The sequence below is a fragment of the Jaculus jaculus genome, chromosome 4 (assembly GCF_020740685.1).
Source record: "Jaculus jaculus isolate mJacJac1 chromosome 4, mJacJac1.mat.Y.cur, whole genome shotgun sequence".
NCBI classification, from domain to species: Eukaryota; Metazoa; Chordata; class Mammalia; order Rodentia; family Dipodidae; genus Jaculus; species Jaculus jaculus.
This window is the reverse complement of record NC_059105.1, coordinates 17,365,635-17,378,266: the sequence shown is the minus strand read 5'-3', so window position 1 is coordinate 17,378,266 and position 12,632 is coordinate 17,365,635. Positions and strand designations below refer to the sequence as shown.

The 12,632-nt window shown below is 41.9% G+C and overlaps 1 protein-coding gene across 1 annotated transcript in view; it reads right to left on the bottom strand.

Annotated features, from left to right (window-relative positions):
* Cab39 (calcium binding protein 39) overlaps window positions 1-12,632 on the bottom strand; it is an 89,617-nt gene that overhangs the window by 13,712 nt on the left and 63,273 nt on the right. Inside the window, exons 3-5 of the mRNA XM_045147592.1 lie at window positions 9,211-9,375; window positions 6,536-6,654; window positions 1,044-1,212 (exon numbers count right to left, since the gene is read on the bottom strand). Of these exons, the coding sequence (XP_045003527.1) occupies window positions 1,044-1,212; window positions 6,536-6,654; window positions 9,211-9,375 (453 nt within the window). The remainder of the gene's footprint in view (window positions 1-1,043; window positions 1,213-6,535; window positions 6,655-9,210; window positions 9,376-12,632) is intronic.

Sequence of the window (12,632 nt, the reverse complement as noted above, 5' to 3'; positions counted from 1 at the left end):
TATCTGAGGGCTTACCTAAGGTTTCTGACATGCTTCTTAATAGCTTGTAAGAAATAAACCCCTGGCACCTCTCACAGTGTGATCTTATTCTCATTCAGGACAAAAACCACAATGGTCAGTCTCTAGGCCACCTTATCCTAAGGGTCTGCCTTCACTCTCGGGTACATACTTTATCAAGAGTCCAAGCTCATTATTTCATGGGCTCTTTATAATCATGAAACTGAGTTCACAAGAAAAGTGGCCATTTCTCAAGGCTGGGAGCAGAGTGGTCTACTGCAAATATGCTAAGCATTGGCTACATTAAAACAGCTCTGAACAATGACTTGTAAGGTCATTTAAGGAATGTAATACTCAAAGACTTGTTTTTTACTAAGAAAATAAAAGTAAATACAAAATTATTGCTCTCCTTATATTCGAGAAATAGCCAGAACCTTGTAATTCAAAACGAAAGCATGTACATTTGTGCATATGCACACTGCACATGGACTTTACACAAATCCGTAACAAGGAAGGAAAGGCAGATGAGGGAAGCAGTGAGGAAACAGTGAAGACGGTTCTGCCCCGTGCAGCCCTTGCACACAGGCTGCCGTGAGGAGGACGTGGGACAGGTGCACCGCTGCTCCCTTGGGCCTGTCAGCAATGTGGAGATTTCTGTCCTGAACGTGGTTCTAGGATTTAATCACACAGCCCCTGAACAGAACTCTATTACCTTACCTCATCTGATACTTAAACAAAGGAAAGGCTACAGCATGTCCCAACAAGAGGAAAGCTTATTTTTTTAGTTGTTGGATACACTTAGTGGATAATGTAACAGAAAAGCCTAATACTGACAATATAGGACTTTTGTCTTTTTGATAAGAATTTAGAATCTAACTTTTCCACATTTTTAAGGCAGTGAGACTTTACTGCAAATGCTTCAATCATACAAAATACTCTCTCTTCCCACTAGAGGGCAGTAGTATATAGCATGGAGGACAGATTAGGAAATTGCTCACTTGACCTGGCTTGCAATGTTAGTTAGAATTCAAGTTTTAAAATATTACCTTGAACGTAGCAAATGCATCTGATGCTATGTCAAATGTTGACATTTCAACGTATCTGAAGAAATCATAAAACTGTTCTGACCACAAAATTATTTTTGCAAGTGGTTCATGTCTGATGCATTCTCTTAACATGATCCCACAGTTTAGAGCTATTTCTGGCGACTCATACCTGCAAAAACAACACAAACAGAAAGCCATACATGATTGTGCTCTCAAAACTCCAAAAATTTTTCAAATTTTCAACAAGAAGTTTCAGACATGTGTCCTGACGGAAAGACCACAGCAGGTTAGAAAAGCCTGGGTTCCGGGGAGCTTACTGTGAAGCCCGTATGTACTGTGTAGACAGCTGCCTTCTGTCATGGGAAAACAGCCATGACAGAGACTGCGAGGATACTAGGCCAGTGTTCAGGCTTTAAAAAATACTCACAAGTGTTTAGGGTCGTATCATTCCATCTTGGTTTAGCTTTTACCTGTAGTGTTCTCAACAGTCAGGAGAACAGAGGCCAAATCAAAAAGTAATACAAAATACTGTTCCAAATTCCCAAGTTCACAGTATCTACACAGGCTTTGAAATATGCAACATTTGTGCTTCATTGTTTCAATTCTCCGAACAGTGCTTCGCTTCGTATGACTCTGCAAACCATAAACACTACCAAGTTAAAACCTTGTCCTGAGGACTTAACAAAACACACCCATCATGGAGAATCAGGAGACCACTAAGTGTGTGGAGTGGACCTGGTGCGGCATCACCAGCTCTCCACACACAGCCTCTTTCCTCTGCTTTCAGCTCAGTAGGGCTCCTTTCCCTTCCCGCATACACAATGCCCTCTCACTAGACTGCCACTTGTACAGAAAGCTTCTCTCTCTCACTTCCTGCACATGTTGGCTCCATTTCTTTCCTCTTATAAGATCCTATAGTTTCTTGTAGTGAAATTCCATTTCCCAATACTCCAGTGAAGCAGAGACTTCCTCTAGGTTAAACAAGGCATCTTTTCTTATAACTAAGATACTTCTCCTGAGTTTTCTAAATACTGCTGATCTTTGCTTGCCCATATCTGTCTCTGTGGTGCTGGTGATTAAGTCCAAGACCTCATAAATGCTGGGTGAGTACTCTATTACAAAGCCACACACTCAAGCCCTGCCCCTCTACTTCAAAAAAAAAAAAAAGGAAGGAAGAAAAAAATTCTCCCAGTTCTCCTTTTAATCCATCCGGTGACTTCCATTTCTTGCATGTTGATGTCTTCTCCTGCTAAGAAAGCCCAGTCTCATGGCTCCTATCACATGACTAAAATTTCTCTTCTAGTCTACTCCTGTATTCGTGTGACATATTTTTTGCTGTCTCTGGACAACTTCAGTTAGAGGTCCACATAAGCTCAACATGTCTAACATGAAATCTCATCCCCAGCACATTAAAGTAAGCTTCCATCTTCCTTCTTCCTCATTTCTATTTAAACTAGGCCTACTGGAACGTTCTATAATGGTGCAAATGTCTGTGCTGCCCACTGTACTCACTACTAGCTACATGTAGCTACTGATCATTTGAAATTTGCCTAGTGTGACTAAGGGACAGAATTATAAGCATTACTTAATTTAAAATTAAGTCATTACATATAATTAGTAGCTACTACATTGGACAATGTGATTCTAAACCTTCCTCTCTTCACCATAAGCTTCCCTATGTTTGGAATTGCTGGATCTTTTCTGCTACTTTTCTTTCATCCACCCCCACTGGGGCATGAACTCACACCATGAGCAGGAACTGCAAATGCCTCCTAACCAGCACCTTTGCTCAAACTGTCAGTCAACTGCCCAACACGCCAGCTTACCAGTATTTCTAGCTCAGGAGCTTAAAGCTATTTCTTGCCAATCAATTTCACAAACTTCTGGGCTTACTGTCTAGCTTCTCTCTCACTGGATTGCCTAGCCTGCCACAAAATGTTTGGTCTTTGCTTATTACTTCTTCTTTTTGGCTGCCAGTCATACCGTGTTCATTCCTGCCCTTGCACCTTTGCTCCTAGTGAGTTGCCACTAGAATGCTTTCTTCTTTCTGCCTATGTAAATTCTAAGTGCTCTGTAACTACTAGTCCTTGCCTTGTTAAGCAAGCACATTTATCCTCCACAATCCTGCAGCACTAATTCATTGTCCAGTTGTACTATCCTTGTTCCTCTGTTGTGAGTTCATCAAGGAGACTCAGCAAGAGCAGAGCCATATCCACTGCATCACTCAGGTGCAGCACTGAGCATGCTGGCTGGCTTTTGACTAAAGTGCTACCCAGCTTTGATAAGCAAGGGACTAGAAGGACAAAGGAAAGACAGTTTAGTACAAGTTGGGAAAATTTTTATGGGAGTATGTCAAGCTTGCATAGGTGATTAAACCACAAAGCAATGAGTATAAGGCAGTTATGCTGTAAAACATGTGAGCATTTGACCAGAGAGCACACTAGCCTTTAAACCAACAGTATGAAACTACCACCTTCAAATTCAGTCTAAGGATAGCAGTACTGCCCATATGCCAACTAGAATCAGTACCATAATCCACCAAAACATTTATCATCAAAGTACTGATAGCCTAAGAAGACAACCACACTGTGTAAGTAATCTAATTCATCAAATAAAGTACATATATCTTATAAGGTAGTTTATAGTGCTCTTTAAAGAAATGGCTACTTCCAGGTTTGGCAGAAATAATAACAAATGAGCACTTAGTCAGCTTGAGCCAGAAAGCAAGAGAGCTATCACAGACACACAGGGCCTTGTGAAAAAGACACAGGAGCTAGCCAAAGGAGCTCGGCACTAGCCCAAGACAGGACAATTTGGACATCAAAAAAGTAATGCTTGTCATGGATTGAAACATCAGTTTTTTAAATGTTTTACTTATTTATTTGCTTGTGAGGAGAGAGACAGACAAAGAGAGTGTGTGTAGAGTGCACCAAGGCCCTTGAACTCAGATGTCAGTGCCACTTGGTGAATCTGGCTTTATGTTGGTACTGGGGAATCAAATCCAGGCCAGCAGGCTTTGCAAGCAAGCACCTTTAACTGCTGAGCCATCTCCCCAGTTCTATAACAATGCTTAAACAATATACTCAGTATTCGTCCAAGGAAGAGACCAGGACACCAATAAATTATACAAAAATAATGTTTTTTTCTATACAGACTATATTTGGGGATAACTATGAATCATTAATAAGGAAAGGTTCTTTGTGGAGGAAACACACTTTGAAGGATTATATGAAGAGCAGCAGAATCAGTAAACTGCCATTTCAAATCTATGTAAGATCAGTAGGTACTAACACCATTAGGTGAAAGGTTGATGGAGAACACTGTAATGGATGGAGTACAGACTGATGTCAATATCTGTTTCCAATAGAAAGTTTATGTGGAACCATCCATGAAGAATTCATTCTCCTTTTAAGGGGAATATCAACCTAATCAACTTATGGGACAAGGGATATGTATCCCTCAGGCCCCAATCAGTGCTGGAGGCATAAGCCAGTACTTTGTGCATATTAGGCAAGTATTTTCAATGCACAGCTATATCCTTAGCCATTGAAAATTTTAGGCAGGGTCTCACTACACAATGTAGGCTAGCCTTTACCTCTTTATGTAGTCTAAGTTGGCCTTGAATTTCATTCTCTTCTGTCTTCCAAGTGCTGGGATTAGACATGCTTGGCTAAGATATGTGGCTTTTTATAGAATGACCCAGGTGCTTAATAAATACCTTAAGTTTAAAGTAAATGAGAGCATCAACTATTGCAGATTAACTGACAACTAAGGGTCATATCAATCACTTAGTTTATAAATTTTGTTTAAAACCTAACTTCATCAATCTAGCCACAAAATATCATTTTTGTTAAAATCAAGGAAATGTGAAAACTAAGCCCTGAATGGCACTGTGATTATGTTATACCCCTGTATGACACACTGTGCTATGTATGATAGACAGAGGTGTGCACTACAGTCAAGTCATGAGTGGGGAAGAAAGGAAGCAAGGACTAGAGCAAGCAAGAACAGCAGAGGGCTGGAGAGATGGCTTAGTGAAGCCTAAGGACCCCGGTTCGATGCTCAACTCCCCAGGACCCATGTTAGCCAGATGTACAAGGGGGCAGACGCGTCTGGAGTTCATTTGCAGTGGCTGGAGGCCCTGGCGCGCCCATTCTCTCTCTTTCTCTGCCTCTTTCTCTCTCTCTCTGTCACTCTCAAATAAATAAATAAAAATTAAAAAAAAAAAAAAGAACAGCAGAGAGTGAATGACTCCAGCAGGCTTTTGGGCAGAGAAGGCTTTGCTGTGCTGGTTCCTACACACAGATGCAGTTCCACAACCAGTGGGAGGGGAGTGAGTCGCAGGCCTGGCTCCTGCTCCAAGTATCTCCTTTTCACCTCCTGACCGAGGTTACTCTCGCCAACTCAGGTGAGAGCTTTCAACTGCCCTTCAAAACTCTATTTTGAAGAATGCCTAACAATGCCTATCAAAGCTCTTGGTATAGTAAGGTGAAATCACAGGAACAATGAACTATTTCATGGATTCTAATAACCAATGGCTTCTACAGGAAAGGAAATGTTGTCTTTATTAAAACAAACAAGCAAACAAACAAACAAACACCCAAACAACTGGAAGCTGCTCTAAGAATACCAAAATTTCAGGTTACTAATAGGATGGCTGGATGGATACAACAAAAAAATTGATGCCAAAAGTTCTGGATGGCAACATGTAAAGCAGCAGTATGGTTAGAACTAGGAAGGAAGACACACAATGCTGGCGTGCAGCACACGCACTGACTCATGCTTTGCCCAAGCAAGCTTGGACTTGGGGTAAGTGTCAAACCACAGAGACATGAGTCAGGATGAGGTCAGCTGTAAGCTACGGGCAGGGAGCAAGCTGATTCACGCCACCAGTCATGCCAGTAACATGCTTGCCCACCAGCTTAGCAGACTCCCAATGTCAGGACACAGGCAAGGCAGCCTCGGGGCTAGCAGACAGCTCTGGTGCACAACAGGAGATGGATTACTTTTGCCAGCCAGGGAGGCTCAGTGCTGAGGGAGAGGAGGCTTTATTTCATTTTATTAAGTTTCATTTTTTTTTAATGGATAGGCTACCCAAATCATAAATGCCTGCATAATCCAACAGTAATCCCAGGAAGCTGCACGAGGAGACATTTCACTCCTCCTATAAGGTCAGGTGCAAAGGAGACATTTATTTGATACATGATTTAGCTGCCATTTCAGTGAAACTCAGCCTTTTAAAACTTGGAGAACAGAGGAGGAGTTATTTCTTTCCTTTAGTCACATTTGCTTTGTGAATAAGGGCTTACAATTCACCTAAGTTTTAATTTACATCTACAGGGTTTCACAGGTTAAATCTTAAAAAGGGAAATCATGTTCATTATCTATGGAAAAATGAGACAATGCTTCCCACATTAACCACTCTGCTCCCCCCAACAATCTTTCCTTTAAATTTTTAACTGCAAATATAAATTTTATTATATTGTACATACCCTTTCAATAACATGAACAAAATATTCTGTTGGGTGCAGATGTATTCAACAGTAGGCGTTCTTGTACCAATTTGTCTTCTGAGAATATTGTTGAAAATTTGAGCCACGTCTTTTTTGCCCTATTAGGAATACAACCATTAAAACATTTACCCGACTAGATATTATGATGCCTATCCACCCTTCAAAACAAAGTCAAAGAGCCATTGTATATTTATAGTTATGACTAAATATCTGACCCCAAATTCACAGGCATTACATTTTCTCATTTTATTTCTCCACAATTCCAAATTCTCAGTTTTGATAGTGTATAGTTTCTAATACAGTGTGTTGACAAAGTAAAATCTCCTGACATTCCATTAGTAATTTCAGCCACTTCTAACTCTGAATTATGCTGACTCAGATGTGGAAATGTTGCTATGTACTTACAACATACAGGATGCAAATCCCACCCAAGCATAGCAAACAGCCTTAAAGATACTTGGCAGGGAACAGTATGCTTTATTGTACAGTGATGTAAGGAGAGAACTTTGTACTGTTATTATAATAAAAATAGAGAATTCTGCTGGGGTGTGGTGGCGCATGCCTTTAATCCCAGCATTTGGGAGGCAGAGGTAGGATTGTTGTGAGTTCGAGGCCACCCCGAGACAACATGATTACATAGTGAATTCCAGATCAGCCTGGGCTAGAGGGAGACCCTACCTTGAAAAAGCAAGGAAGAGAGAGAGGGAGGGGAATGAATTCTGTAAGAAGTTGAGTTTTAATGACAAATAGACAAATTCCTCTATAAAACTAAAGAATGATTCTAAATAGATCTAAAATGAAGGCACTAAGTATCAAAGGTGCATCAGTTCAGAGTTAATACTTTATAATAAAAAATAGACATTACTGCCACCCGGTGAACATTTAAATCAGAAAACTGCGTAAGAAATTAATAAAAGGAGAAGTGGACCCCAAGAGATGCTTCGGAATGGTCCCTTGTTAAGAGGGTGGACGATTCCCAGGGTACGAGAGGCACTTCGAGTGCGCTACCTGAGGCATGGGAGACAGCCTCCCAGAGCTAGCTCGAGTGCAGTCATGGTGAGCTCTATGAGCTCACACTTTTTTTTTAAAGTTGATACCTCTAGAGTCCCAAATGAATATTAAATTTAGTGTTCCGTTTGGGGAACAGGAGGGTGGAGACAAAGAAGGAACTAGATGTCCCAAATGCACCTTCAATTGAGCAGAATAAAAACTTGCTGAAATTTGGTATACTACTAAAATACAAGAGATCATTTACATAAATGGAAAAATCTTAAGTGTATCAGTTCTGCAGTAGGACAAAGATACAGTTTTATTTTCTTTTATTATCAGTATGATTCAAGTAATCACCCTTTTCTCCTTCTTCAACATTTAACCTGGCTGTTATTTTTCTGCTGGCACATGCTCCTGTTCTCTAGATGCTTGCACAGACATCTGATCACTAGGCTAATCCCTACTGGGACCAAGAGCACACCTGTGACAGAGTCAAAGGGGAAGCTGCATATCAGAGCATGTATTACCATATGTGCTGCTCAGGCTACTTTACTCAGGCTGCTAACAAGGACCACTATCCTCACCAGTAAACTCACCAAACATCTAGCATGCCAAGATCCAGCTGCTTAAGCTTGAGCAATGACCTCAAGTGCCTGTGAGGCAGGCCGGCCCTAAGAGAAAAAGCAAGTTGGACTGTTTACAGGCAACCCAAGTGTGGATGCCTGGGCTATTGCTTGCTCCAGATGAAGGGCCAAGCAGACTTAGTATTACCAAAGTCAAACATTCTAAGAGAAGCCAGAAATTCAGATTTGTGAAGAAATATTGCTATTTAAATATCACACTAATTTTAAAATTAAAAAGTAGTGTCAAAGGGTCGGGTATGATGGCGCCTAGGAGGCAGCACTCAGAAGGCAGAGGTAGGAGGATCGCTGTGAATTTGAGGCCAGCCCAAGACTACATAGTGAATTCCAGGTCAGCCTGGGCTTAAGACCCTACCTCGAAAAATAAAAGGCAGTGCCAAGCAAGCAAACTACATATGCTTTCCACTGGCCTCAAACTCACAGCGACCTTCCTACTCTCTGCCTCCTGAGTGCTGGGATCAAAGGCATGCATCACCAAGCCCAGCTATAAGGGACATTCTCTAAGATCTTCTCTATCTCTAAATATCTAATAGTGGGCCGGGTGTGGTGGCGCATGCCTTTAATCCCTGCACTGGGGAGCAGGGGTAGGAGGATCACTGTGAGTTCAAGGCCGACCTGAGACTACATAGTGAATTCCAGGTCAGCCTGGGCCAGAGTGAAATTGTACCTGGAGAAACAAACAACAACAAAAAACCCTAATGGTGGTTTTTCAGCAGTCAAGGGCTAGTGAACTTAATTCATTTTAGTGCTCCAAAGAGCAGCTCTTGATGCAATACAACCTAAATGAAAAGGCATCCTGAATACTCAAGATATTTCATATCCAGCGTGGCGACCAGGGAAAAACCTGTCTACGCCTGACATGCCTCTGAGTGCCTGCCCTGGCTGACCAGGAGGCAGGTAGTGTGCCATGTGTGCAGAGATCAGAAACCCCTGAGCCAACAATGATCTGAAGAAGTTTCACAAGAGAAAACACATGGAATGGAATAATTATTGTTTTTGAAAATTAAGAAACTGGTTTTTTACCTCAAAGTCAATGAGCTGCAGATCGGCCACCAGGGTGCTCAGGAGGCCACTATTGTACAGCTCCTGAGCGAGCTGCGCCACTGCTTCGGTCTGCGGTTCCTTTTCGTTTGTGCCATACAGGATTTCCTTCATGGCAACCAAGTTTTTAGAAACTTCTTCTGTAGCCTGAATGTGGGAGTCAGGTTGGGGAAAAGGAGAAAACACTGCATTTGAACATTCAACATACCTGTTAAGTAGCTGATCTTGACATTATCAACTCTCAGACCCACGGCAAGCTCCGTATTGATTGTCAAGAGCTGAGCGCTGCATGGGTACGAGTGAGGGCAGTATCACACACCACAGGCACACCCCAGCATGTGCAGAATCACACAAGAATGCTGAAAATCCCACGTAGGTACAACAGAAAAGGAATAGAAAGAAAAGGGTGGGGAGGGCTGACTCTGTGGAGGAGGAGGAGACGTGACAGCAAGTGTAGAAAACAGAAGCAACACAGGCAAGGATGAGGGAGAGGGAAGGTCAAAGGTTCTAGTACAGATGTGAACTACCTTCCCCAAGGGCTCATGTGCTACAGGCGTGTCTGGCAGCTGATGGGCCTTCAGTAAGTGACTAAATCGCGGGAGCTCTAATCTTGTCAGTCCATCAATCCACTGATGGCATCGTGATCGGGTAACATCACTGAAACTGGGAGATGGAGCTGTGGAGATCACCAGAGGTGTGCCCTCGTCTCATGCTCCTCCTGCTCTCGCCTTCTCTGCTTCTTCGCTGCCATGAAGTGAGCAGCTTTCCTTCTTTTTAGTTGCCACAGGCCTATAAGCAATGGAATCAACTCTCTATGGACTGGAACCTCTGACAATGTGCACCAAAATAAATCTTCCTTCCTTGTTTATTTCAGGTATTTTGCCAGAACAAAAATTAACTCAGTTTTTCAGATCTAGGGAAAGGGTTTAAAAAGGCTTCCTTCAGCAAAGCTAAGATGCCATCAGTAAATTCAAAGTCACGAAAAAAACTTGGGGACCAGGCACGGTGGTGCATGCCTTTAATTCCAGACCTTGGGAGGCAGAGGTAGGAGAACTTAGGCCACCCTGAGACTACACAGTGATTTCCTACCTGAGACTCTATCTCAAAAAATAAAACAAAAATTCAGTTTCTAGCAAAGATGGGGAAGTAGGGGCTGGAGGGATGCCTTTTAGTGATTAAGGCGTCTGCCTGCAAAACCAAAGGACCCAGGTTCGATTCCCTAGTACCCACGTTAGCCAGACAGACATGCGTTTGGAGTTCATTTGCAGTGGCTGAAGGCCCTGGTGTGCCCATTCTCTCTCCCCCCCTTTCTCTGTTAAATAAATAAATAAATAAATAAAATGTTAGAAACCATGGAGAAGTAGGGTCAGATTTACCTTTTCCCATGAAAAATAGGAAACAGGATTAAGACTTGTAAATACTGGACGTTAGACAGCATAGGACAATGGCTCCTGATAGAAGGGAAAGAAAGAATGCCTGTAATTCCCCTAGCTAATGATGAAAGGCCAGGGTGGGGCCAGGCACACCATGTGTTCTCCCTGAGTATAGGCGGCAATCCTGGGCAGGTCTGAAGTACAGGACTGAACACCAGAGACGACAGTGCTGAACACGAAGAACACACTAGATCTTGTATGCAATCTTGGAGACGTGAGAGCACTTCTGTGGAAGGAAAGCCAGCAAGGCCAGGATATCAAACCCGAGTCTACATGGGGCTGGAAGGAGCCCTTGCTCCCATCAGTCTCAATAGAAAACCTATGAGTCTCAGGGTGTTCAAGTAAATGCCAGGTGGGCATAGTGGCCTGCTTATAATCCTAGACAGGAGAAAGGGAAACAGGGGATCCCTAAGACTTGCTAGCTACCTAGACTGGCAAATCATTGAACACCGGGTTCAGGGAGACACGGTCTCAAAAATTAAGGTGGAGAGTGACTGAGGAAGATACCTGATGGTAACCTTTCGCCTTTAGACATGTATGCAGGTATGTACGTGTATGCACACACGCATGCACAAGCAAGAAAGCAACACACACCACACATTTTTAAAAGACCTAGATAGAGAAGTTACAAGGTCTAGAATTGGAGTACACTGGATGCGACTGGATGACAGATTAGATACACTGTGGAAGAAAAAAACTGAGTAATAACAGCTATAGGAGAAGAAATACAGAGGTGGAGTAGGGAGTCATAACCATCACATCGGTGTGCTTCAGGATGACTTTAAGCAATCAAATTTTTTAAAGTAACTACAGTACCCAAAGCAGGACAAAGAGCAGAAAAATATTTTAAAATATGACTGAAAAAATTCTGAATTTGGGGCTGGATTCAGCTCAGCTATAAGGTACTTGCCTGCAAAGCACAATGACCCCGGTATAATCCCCAATCCCCACATAAACGCAGATGCACAAAGTGACGCATGCATCTGGAGTTCATTTGCAGTGGCTGGAGGCCCTAGTGCACCCATTCTGCCTGTATCCTTCTTCCCCCGCCCCGCCTGCAAATAAACAAACAAATAAAAATTTTTCAAAATTCTTAATTTGCCCTAAACTTAGCCATAGCAACAAGGCAAGAGACACACATAAAAGGGATACAAATTGGAAAGGAAGAGATCAAGTTATCATTATTTGCAGATGACATGATTCTATATATAAAGGACCCTAAAGACTCTACTAGCAAACTGTTAGAGCTGATAAAAACCTACAGCCATGTAGCAGGATACAAAACAAATACACAGAAATCAGTAGCCTTCCTATATGCTAACAGCAAACACACAAAGGATGATATAAGAGAATTACTCCCATTCACAATTGCATCAAAAAAAAAAAAATAATAAAGTACCTTGGAATAAACCTAACCAAGGAAATAAAGAATCTCTACAATGAGAACTTTAAAGCACTCAAGCAAGAAATTGCAGAAGATGCTAGGAAGTGGAAGAACATCCCTTGTTCCTGGATTGGAAGAATCAATATTGTGAAAATGGCAATCTTACCAAAAGCAATCTACACATTTAATGCAATCTCCACCAAAATTCCAAAGGCATTCTTCATGGAAATAGAAAAAACAATCCAAAAATTCATTTGGAATCACAAAAAACCTCGAATATCTAAAATAATACTGAGCAACAAAAATAAGGCTGGTGTTATCACCATATCTGATTTTAACCTATACTACAGAGCCATAGTAACAAAAACAGCATGGTATTGGCACAAAAACAGACATGTAGATCAGTGGAACAGTATAGAGGACCCAGATGTAAGCCCAAGTAGCTACAGCCACCTGATATTCGATAAAAATGCCAAAAAAATACTCATTGGAGAAAAGCAGCCTCTTCAGCAAATGGTGTTGGGAAAACTGGATATGTATCTGTAGAAGGATGAAAATAGATCCTTCTCTCTCTCCATGCACAAGAA